At 36.2% G+C, this 11,161-nt stretch overlaps 1 protein-coding gene across 1 annotated transcript in view; it reads left to right on the forward strand.

The window, feature by feature from the left end:
- Positions 1-9,899, forward strand: part of LOC104468286 (ecotropic viral integration site 5 protein homolog) — a gene marked incomplete at its 5' end in the record, with an annotated part of 51,552 nt that extends 41,653 nt beyond the window's left edge. Inside the window, one exon of the mRNA XM_010082355.1 lies at positions 9,594-9,899. Within this exon, the coding sequence (XP_010080657.1) occupies positions 9,594-9,899 (306 nt within the window). The remainder of the gene's footprint in view (positions 1-9,593) is intronic.
- Positions 9,900-11,161: the final 1,262 nt, after the last annotated feature.

The following is an 11,161-nucleotide window of genomic DNA, read 5'->3' on the forward strand; positions in this document are numbered from 1 at the left end:
CATTCACTGCTGTTCTGGTTCGGGCCCACAACAGGCTTATCAAGCCTGGAGTTAATACTTGCTCTGACTTCTGATCAGCTTCTGTAGTTGCCAGTTTCAAGGTGTTTTGCTGCAATTGCTGTAACAAGTGGATAGGTCATACTGCAACTGTATTAGATTGAATTCAATTTCTGAACTCCAGAAACAGTTGTACTGTTTTGAGATAGTGTGGATCAAGAAGTTCAGACACTTATGAGACCCTGGAGACAACTGCATATGGACAGATGCAGTCTTCCTACTATTAAGTCATTCTGTAAATCAACCTTTTTTGAACCCTTCTGCTCTACTGGAAGTAATATAAAATTAATTTTCTCTGTCTGCTTATTTCTGCTTGTCTTAAAAAAAACCCCTAACAAATCAAATGAACTTTTCTCGAAGATTCATTTTATCACACTGCAAAATAAGGAGCCAAGCACTCCACTCCACAGCCAAGTCCTCCTAAGAATTTTTGTCAACTGATTTTTATCTTGGTATGAGCATTATAAAACTGTTTGGAGGGCAGATGAGGTAACGTTAGCAGGAAGCAAATACAGCTCTGAACTCATCCATACAAAGAGTTAATTTTATTTAGGGAACTATTTTATAGTTTATATTCTTTGGAAATACTATTTCATGGAAACAACTAAACTTGCACTATTCTAGCATCATTAACTCTTATCAGGTCTTGTTGTTGATTGTGCAGGTTTCCTGTTTATTCATGCTAAACTCAGTCCCAAATGGCCAAATGTGCTAAGGTGGATCCCAGATAGTCATGACTATGCTGGAGTGCAGCTTGGCTCTTCCTACAGGGATCCTGCAGGAACTGCCTAACAACTTCATTTCAAAGGTCATTGCTAGACTCACTAAAAATCAGCATTTTGTTTATCTGACTGAAACTTCTGCTGGGTGAAAATTTTTAGATGAGGTAATGAATTTGCACCTTTAAAGGATACCAAAGACAAAACAACATCTTACAGAAATAAATGAGCCTCCATGATAAATTAAATGCTTAAGTGATTTATTAACTACTAAGCAAAGGAAGCAATTTTGCAAACAGATTTTGAAATGCTCTCACTGCATGTTGTTTGTAAGCATGGTCAAGACACTTCCTGCTTTCTTAAGTCACAGTACCTAATGCACTGGATTTTTTGTTTTAACCAGCAATTTTGGTTTGCTTGATTTTGCTTAACTAGTCTAATTTGTTAAATTAGACTCAGATTAGAATCCTGAGTACTGCCTTACAAACATTGCTTTTGGCAGTGGGGGGAAGGCAAAAGCAAAGACAAATCATAAAGCTATGTAATGGTGATCCCAATCTGCTAAACCCCAAATACATGTCAAACCCCCACCCTGAACACTTCAGGCTAACTTTAATATTTGTAGTTCAGGTGAACAAGAAGAAAAAGTATTTTTGTCCATGTTAGTGTTGTAAAACTTCCCTGAAATAGTTTTCCAGGGTTTTTTGTAATGCATTTAAAATCTATTTAGTTTCCTCCTTATGTCCGTAACTCTTCAACAACCCATTAGAATGCATTGAACAACTTGATTTCAACTGAATCTAGCTAATTTGCTGGGTTTTTTGAATTTTGACACAAAATTAAATCTTGGGGAAAGGAGCAGTAAAGAGCACGGCATAGTAACACTTCCTATTTGAGAATATAATTGTCTATTGTATCAATTTCAAAATTAGTTAGAGCTTAAGCTGAAGCAGAACATCTTTAGGAAATCTGAGAAGACTTAGTCATTCTGGAAGAGTTTTAATCTTAATATTTTAAATTCAAAAGAAAAGACAACTGCGTGAAAGCAATCATTGAAGATGTAACCTGTCTCCTGAATTTCTTTACTCAGGATATCTCTGATTGTTGCAGTTCTCTTCCCTGTCTGCCTCACAGTGAAAGGAAAAGATGGTTCGTTGTGATTTTTCTTTTTTTTGACCTCCTTTTTTTTTAATCTTTTACATATTCCTTGCATATATTTTGAGGTCTACAAAATGTATTCTAATTCAGTTTTCAAATCGTAGAGGAAGGTATGGCATTGGAGAATCCAAAATAGCTTTGATAAGAGATATGGGAGTGGTCATCTCTGCAGCTTTTCATTTGGATTTCAGGGAGGAGAAGCCCATACAGTCCCTCTTAGCTGTTACCTTTTAAACAGTGAGTCCATGCTATTAGGGTCCCTTCCTCAGGAGGGACAACAGTGACCAGGTAACAGGAGCAAGCAGAGAAGATGGGAGTTCCTGGATTCAGTGTCTGTTTGGTCTGGTTGGTTTGGGCTTCTTGAATCATCAGTAACTTACAAGAATGACCCTTGCTTGCTCATGACCAGCGTTGCTCATGGCTGTTATTTACAAGTTAATAATACTAATTATGGCTGCATTTATAGCTATGGCTTTAGAAAAGAAAACCTTAATGCTAACTTAAGTGAAACAGGAAATTCACTGCCACTGAAATAAAAGTCGCAACTTTGAGCTTTGTCCTAATACAGTTACAATAACAACACATTTCTAATTTAACATATCTTTTTCAAATTTATTTTAAAATTTGTTAGAGAATGTGTCACTGTTCCTAAACAAAGAATGTTATTGTATTATATGCAATATGCGTTGTTGACTTATTTTTACACATAAGATTATTTTACACGCAATCTTGAGAGCTACACAAATTGTCAGGAGGCTCTCAAAAGGCTATCCTCGATCTTTTGCATATGATCCATGTATTTGGGTAAAAACAGTCTCATGCTTGAGGAAAATGAAGAATGTCTTTAAAGCTGGTTTGGTTTAGCATTAAACTTTTTCTTTATTGCAGGATATATTAAACCGTACTTAAGCTTTTTTTTAAATCTCAGACTTTTCAAAGATCAATAAGCAATGGCTTTCATTAAAATGCTTGGTTCTGTCGCAATGCGTGCCTAGCAGTCCCTTTCATATAAGGAAGCTGATTCTGTTGGGGAAATTCAGAAACCCCATTTGCGTTGTAGCTGTACAGCCATTAAACTTGCTAAGAATTGGTTTAGATGATAGATTGCTAATATTAGCTTCTGCAACTATTCGTTTAGCTCATGGTGTCTTCATTTGTGCAGTGTTCATGTTGTGATGGTTTCGGTATGAATGTGGCTCACTGTGGAAGTAGAACTGTATATTTAAAAATGGGCTTCAGAGAACTTAAGATATCTAGGGAGTTGCTTGTGTTCATGGAAGTGAAAAAGTATCATAAAAAGGCCTACAACCTTCATGTTCATTCTTTTTGTATGCGTGTGCAGAAGTGCTTCTGCATTGTAGTATCTACTGGACATAATATTTGTCTGGAGTGATATTTGTCTATCAGATGACAACATTTTTTTTCCATCAATTCAGTCTGTGAAACTGCAACTACTTCATTTTCTGAGATAAGCATTTTTCCAAAAGAAGTTACTGTGAGCTTTTTTTTAAAGAAGTGCTAGTGTACTAGTGTATGCCTGAAACTGGAGTGATCTCATCACAGTGGGAGAGGGTCAGTAGTAAGCGGTAGCCAACTGTTGACTATGATAAGGGATCCCATTAGATGCTGTGAATAGTTAGTCTCGGTAATTTTTAAGAACTCTAAATTGCTTTTATTCCTGTTAAAATGTGATTATGATTTAATAGATCATAACATATTTTTGTTTTTTATTTTTGAATTCTAATTCTCTATTTTCATGTTGCCAAGTTGACAATGTTTTTCTGAATTGTAGGACAAGTATTTGAAAATGCTTAACTCATTTTTCTTCAGCTAACGTGGTTAGATCATACTTTCAGCAACATTCTAGTTTTCTTTTGAATCATATTTGGTTTTTAAGCAGGAAATCTTAGACTTCCTATTGTTACTAAGGTAGAGACAAATAAAGAGGGAACTCTGATTTTTAGATTCCTCTTGCTGTAAGTAAAAGCACTGAGAATTCAGTATCTTTATCCTCTAAATAAAAACTTAATATGCTGCCTTCTGCCAAAACTAATTTCATTCACCCAAGGCAGTGGTCATATTTTTATCATATTTTGGTCTCACCTGTGTAGTGCTTATCCTGTTGTGAGCAGATTGAGTATTTATTGGCAAGCTTTGTTAAAACTCTTCTTTACTACTTCAGAATTGACTAAGTTTCAATAATTAGTTACTGAAGCTTTTTAAAGGGAGCAGAAAGTGACACTTTAGTTTGACTTCTTTCCACCACTGAATTTCTAGCTTTATAAAAACCCTCACTGGTTGTAACATAAAAAATGTCTCCCAGAGCTTAAGTACAACTCTTTTATGAAGTCTCACTTGAAAATTTGACCTGGTCTCTATTTAAAGAACAAAGGGGCTTAGAAATAGAACTTGATTGCAGCTGACTAGTACCCTTCAAACTATTGTATGATTCTGTGATTTAACATGGAAGAACTTCTGAATTGTACTAAAACTTCTAAATTTCTCTTTACTGTCTCTCCTTCATGCCTGGCTTGATGAGGCAGTCAGCATCAGGTAAGAAAGTTTATTCTGAGGTTCAAGGATCTGATTATTAGCCTTTTTTCAGCTTTTCTGAATTTGTGAAAGTAAAATGTTACCTGTTAAGAGTATGTACAGTTAAAGTCTTTTCATGTGTTAACCAGCAGGACATACAGTTTGTCTTTAAAATGATGAATTCTTTAGGCACAAGAAGGTATATAAATGCAAACATTATTAAGATACTGTTCTTGATTCAGCTGGCTTTTGAAAGGATAACAATGACATACATTTTTGATCACATAATGTTATTAAACCTTTTAAATGTCCTAAAGACCACATGAACGTGCTGTAGTGAAAACTGGGTTGAAGCTGCAGTCATCTAGACAATATGACCTGGATTTGAGAATTAAAAGCAAAACATGTGGGTTTACCAGACTTTGTTTTTTTTTTTACAGATGTGATCAGATTTGAGATTCTTGCAAAACTGAAGCAGTAAGAAACAGCCAAGGTTCATCTGAATGTCAGTTGTCAGGGTGACAGAGGTGCAATTCCCTTCGCATGAAGGGTGGCCAGACCCAAACCTGAAAGTCTTTAACCAGTATTGGCTCTTTGTACAAAAGGGAACAGAAGTGACAGACCCTGGGGTGCAAGTCCATACTCTGCTCAACATGGCTGCAAGAAAAAGGGCTGTTCTTTTACATTCAGTGAAAGAGTAGATAGGGATAGAGTTAGAACTAGGGCTGGGGGTGGGGTGGATGTGTTTAGGTTTGGTTGGGTCCACATGCCATCCCCTCTAAGTCCTTAGTCGAATTTCCCATTATCTTGATATGCTTGGCTACAAGAATGACAAGCTCTTGACATAATGCTTAACTTTGTACTTTAAGTTCTTGTTCCATGTTCAAATAAAACACTGGTGGTGAGAATCTCAAGAAGCCTTTCTTAAAAGGTGACAGATGAGCTTCAATGTTAATAAGGTAATTCATCAGCTGCAAAATCTAAGCCTACATGATGGCAAACACAGAATTGGTAGTTGTAAATCAGGAAAGATATTTTCAAATTGTTGCTGAGATTCCTCTGACATCATTGGCATACTGTGCAGCAGTAGCAGCCAAAACAGATGCATTGATGCCAAAATGTTGGGTATCAATAGGAAGTGTATTAAAAACAAAATAAATGGGTTTATTGCCACTACAGAACCTTGGTGCAGGGCTGGTCTGTACTCGTCAAGATAGATGTAGAGAGTTTAAAGAAGATCTGTAGGGAAGTTAAAGGGCAACTAAAATTATCAGTGGTCTTGAGCACTGCCTGTTCGTGAGAGGCTGAAAAGGCTTGGGACTCACCTGTTCTAGAGAGAAGGCTGAGGGAGCTATTACAATGTTAAGTTTCAGAATCATGACTGCAGAGCTGCTTTTTACCACTTGTTCCTGCATTACTAGAATTAGGAAGCAATTCCTGAAACAAGTAGGAGATTAGCTTAAAACAAGTAAAGGAATTTCTGGAACTTACTGCCACGGGAAGTTGTGGAATTAGGCAGCAAATTAAAAAAAAATTGTCAGTCATGGACAACTGGTCAATAAATGGATGCTGAAACAGATAGGAAGAGATGCACTCATATCTGCTACAACATTTTCTGGACAAAACTGAGTGGGGATATGAAGGGAATGGATTGCAAAAATTGGTCATTCCCTTGCTGTCCCTTAAAAACAAAACAACATGAAAGCCCTATTTGTCACTGTTGGAGACACAATATTAGGCTGATGGACCATTGCCCTGAGCCAACTCTTATGTTCCCATCTTGAAAAAAAAAAATACTGTTTTTTTTATTGCAAGTGTAGACCCTCACTTGCTGGACTGTGAAGTTATATGAGAGTACAAAACTTTTCATTTGAAGAAGCCTCTATTTTAGAGCCTTAAGCTGGTATTAGCCACTGGTATCTAGTTGCATTGGAGTGCCTTCTGTCCAATTTGTTCCAAATGCTTTGAGAAGCCTTTCTGCTGCAACAGAAATTGCAGATAATCAGGATCCTTCAGAAATGCTCTTGAACAAATATTAGATTCAGGTGCCCCTGAAGTATCTTCAACTCTGAAACAACACAAAACTAAAAACAGCGCACAGCTATTTCCAACATATTCAGTTGGATGCTTCTATTTTCTTGAATGTTAGTTGCTTTCATCAACATGTTTAAAAAAAAAAAAGATGCAAATCAGATTCTGCCTTCAATTGAAAAACAATTTGAGTATTTTCAAGATTACAGTGACAGATTTCTAATTGTAAAATAAAAGTAACATTCTGTTGAAGACTAGGTTTTGTGATAAATTAATGTACTGACATTTAGTGTAAAGGCATTTGGGTTCAAATGGCAGCATTTACATTTTTACTAAATGCAGTAATTTTGGCAGGTACAAAGTATTTCAGTTTTTCAAACTCAAAATGGCTGCCATAAGAACAGTAATATGCATCCCACTGACCATGCTTTTCACACATCTCACTGAACTGTCATCTGTCTTTCAGTTGGAAGGGACCCTGGAAGGCCTCTAATCCAACTGCCTGCTCAAAACAGGATCAACACTGAATTCAAAGCAAGTTGCTTGGGGCTTTGTCAGTTGGGTGTTGAAACCCACTGAAGATGGAGAGTCCACAGCCTCTGAACAACCTGTTCTAATTCTTAACTAACCTTGTAGCAATTATTTCCATTCATATTCAAACACAACCCTGTGTTTTGTGTTATAATCAATGTCTCTTCTCCCACCATGCATTTCCATAAAGAACCAGTTCTCTGTTATCTTAAGGCATAAGCTCCTGCCCCTCAACTGTCTTGATGTCTCTCCACTGAATCTACTTGTGAATATCTTGTACTGAGGAAGGAGTGAGGTAGCAAGTGCCAAATAAGTCTAACAAGTGCCAGATAACAATCAGTTCCCATGATGTACTGGCTATGCCCTTGTCAATACAATTTTTTTCGCCAACAGCGTTTTCTACTGACTCTCACTGGGTGTTTGGAAAGGCTACTGCCTAAAACTGTGAAGCCATGATTTTGTCATGTTACCTGAATACATTCATGTAAAGGTACTGTGTTGAAGTCTTCAGGAAAACAGCTGAGGTCATTGACTTGCCTTTCTGAATGTTCAAAACAACTGACGTTGAGCGTCAGCTTTATAATCTCAGGTGAAGCAATGGTTTAACTGTGCAGACCTAAAAGCATATAGTTTCTTACTCTAATATGGAATTTGTACACTTGTAGGGTGGAGCATTTTTCTGTAGTGAGGGTTTCATTTTGTTTTTCTGTTTTATTTTCTTAGTGACTAAAATTGATAGCTGTTTTGGAAACTTCATGTGGCAGCTGATCTGATCAAATTGCAGGACATTTTTAGGGGTAATATTTCCAAATAACACAAGAATCTCTGTATCAGGCTTTCTGTATCTAGGTATATAAGCTAGTAAAAATTATTTATTCCAGATACATGTTACTGTCCAGTATCTGATATTTGCCATAAGCTGTTTTTGCTTACATCATTAATTATGCTGTGCAAGTGTGGTACTTCTTGTTTTGTTTGCCTTTACACAAGCAAGTTCTTCATTAAACAGCTGCAGCCCATGTGTTTGTGAAGAAAATGCAAAAAACCTAACATTAGTATGTGTAGTTACAACCAAGGTTTAGATCTACAGCATGTCCCCATATTTCTAATGGGGACATTTTTATATACATTAAAAGCTGAAGCTTTTACATGTTGTTAACATCCGATTTGATGGCTTCTAGCATGATTATGACTCTTGAGGTCTTTTTTCAACTCCTTTTTTTATTCTCATATTTTGCACAAGCCCATGGTAGGTACAGAGATTCCTTATACCACACAAATGGACAGGTAGAGTCTTCTATTGGTGTCAATAGCAAGGACCTACATGCACTTTTTATTTATCAAAGTAAATATTGCTTCAGATTTCAGAAATCTCAAATAGATCTGTGTATAGATCTTCAGGCTTTCTCTTCTTTTGATTTTCCAGGTTTCTGTTACTGTGAAAAGTTGCTTACAAAATAACACATGGTACATCTTCCTTTTTAAGCTTCCAGAGTGACATTAGGAAGTTTCTGTAATGCATTTTTAATGTTTTTCCACATCCTTAGGATTTTTTTTTTCTTAATACTCTTAGACTGTCAAACTGACCCTGAGGTAGTTGCTACTAAAAGCTAGCAAAAGTGAAATTCTAAAAAAAAATAAACAGAAACAAGACAAAAAAAACCCTCAGGAATGTCTTCCATGAGTTGCAGTTATTTTCACTACATTAACAGGGGACTTGCCAGACTTCAGAGACTTACTTTTTAATAGATTGAATGCATGGTTGTAATTTTGAATTAAAATGTTATCATATCTGTCCATGGTCTGACAATAATTTTTGTCTTGTTTGATGTTCTCTTAAAGTTGAAACTGCAGTCTATTTATGCCATACAAAGATAAGTTTCTCTCATACTTCTTGATCTGAAATCTCATTGGGACTGAACTAGGTAGTGAAAAGACACTCATCTTGCAGTGTAGACAGAACTAAGCATATTATTTGTTTTTTGGGTTTTTTGTTTGTTTGTTTGCTTGGGTTTTTTTCTGTGGCTATGTGAAACTGGCAATATTCACTTGGGACCCTGCTCTTTGATATTGGGGAAGAGCTTTTCTTAAGTGCGAAGTTAAGTGATAAGAGAAAGAATGGAGCTGTAAAATAAGATGTGAAGGCCAAAAGTGCTGTCAAAACAACTAGGCCACTCTAGAAAACTAACTATAAACCATTCTCATGGGGATATTAAAGATGCAGTAAATAGCCTGGAGGAATCTGTCATTAGTGATTCTAGGTACGTTGATTATTAAGCCTTAAAACTGAAATACTCTGGGGGTGGAAGGAGAACTTCGGAAAACTCCAAGTACTATTTAAGATGTTCTTTCAAGGTCTCTGCTTCAACAGACAGAAGTGAGAAGTCACTTTGTTCTGATTCCAGATGAGTTTCAAAGTGTTCATCAAATGTGCTGCTTCTAGATCTAGCATTTAATTTAATCCAGTAAGAGTTCAATGAGACATTTATTGGAAATGTGGGATTTTTTTTTTACTGATGGACTCCTCAGCTCTGATTAACTGTTAACTTTTGCTTTTTCTAACAGATCAAATGTCTAAAAGGCCAGAGAGACTTCTCAGACCAACCCACTTTTGATGGGATTCACATTGTCAACCATTTCACAGGAGATGATGAATCATTTCATTCTTCTGACGAAGATTTTATAACTAACTCCATACAGGAGAGTGGGGTGAACTTTCATCTACATAGGAGGACTGGTCAGATGGCTTTGGATCACACAGTTGTAGACAGCAGTGACAGTGATACTGAAGAAAGTGCCCTTCAGACTGGGAATTCAGACAAGATGGTTTCCAAGCAGAGAAGAATGGAATCTTACTCAACTACTGTGTGATTATCACTGTGACTAGCATTGAAGCCTTTCGCATTTCTTTAAGGGTGAAATTGTCAGATAACTGAAACTATCCAGCAGTTGGTTTAGGTAGCTATTGGATCTGGTCTGACCTGTGGTAAATATATACCTGTACTGTCTATCTGTCTTCTCTCTTTGCCAAATCTTGCTAATGACATACTATTGCCATAAAACAGGCTGGGAAGAAGTTGATGGATGACAGTTCTGACAGTATTACTGAATGTTCCCTGGTTTAGAAACGGCAAATATATCATTTCTTTAATGCATAAGAACCATTTTTGCTGTTCATAAACAGGGGAATTATTTTCCTCAAAATAAATTGCTCTTGTGCAATATTTTATGCTCTGAACAAATGTGTATGTTTTACATTGTTATCCATTTGTGGTCAAGATGGACCCTAGTAAACCATCTGATCATGACACAAATATATATAATTATCTTATGCTTCTCTATTACTTTTGTTTTTACTAAAGTTATTGGATGCCCACAGAAGGCTTGAAAGAGGAGCCTTTATCTGTACTACTTCATGTATGCAAATAATGGTCACTAATGTCAAAGGTGTTTTTCACCATTTTCACTTAAATCTATGTGCATCTGCTTTTGATGTTGCTAAGTAATACCTGGTCTAAATATATTAATTACAATAATGTTTATTTTGTATATATTTATGTATCTACACCAAGCTGAAAATGTACATTACACCATTTTATATGAGGAATGTAAATGTTGCGGTATTACCGTCTCTGGTACTCTTAACAGGAAAATGAATTCTGTATATACACACTAGAAATGAATTACTAAATAAAGGCAAAACACTAACTTTAAGTTTCAGCCTAGTTACACTAACAGGTTCATGTCGGAAATGCTTGTTCAAAACACTATTGACTGAAATCTTTTACCTTCATATATATGTAATGAAAATAAATTTTTCATGATTTAACAAGGTTGCAGCATTTACTCTTTAGTCACTTCTAAGGTACAGCCCTTGGTTAATGCATAGTTACTTGCTGGCTCTAAATTAGAGTGGTAGTTCAAATAAGGTGAAAAATTATTCATGTCTTACAGTTAGTTTAATGAAGACATGGTCAGCGCAGTAAAAAATGTGTAAGTTTGGTCTTCTTACAGTGTTATATGGCAGAGCTATCTAAGAAATAAGCTGTTGGTTCTGTCACCAAATAGCTGTGATTCACCAAAGCAGTAAGAGCTGACCTGAGCATTCTGCTTTCATACTGTCCTGAAAATTA

The sequence above is a fragment of the Pterocles gutturalis genome, unplaced genomic scaffold (assembly GCF_000699245.1).
Source record: "Pterocles gutturalis isolate BGI_N339 unplaced genomic scaffold, ASM69924v1 scaffold26814, whole genome shotgun sequence".
Classification (NCBI taxonomy): Eukaryota; Metazoa; Chordata; class Aves; order Pterocliformes; family Pteroclidae; genus Pterocles; species Pterocles gutturalis.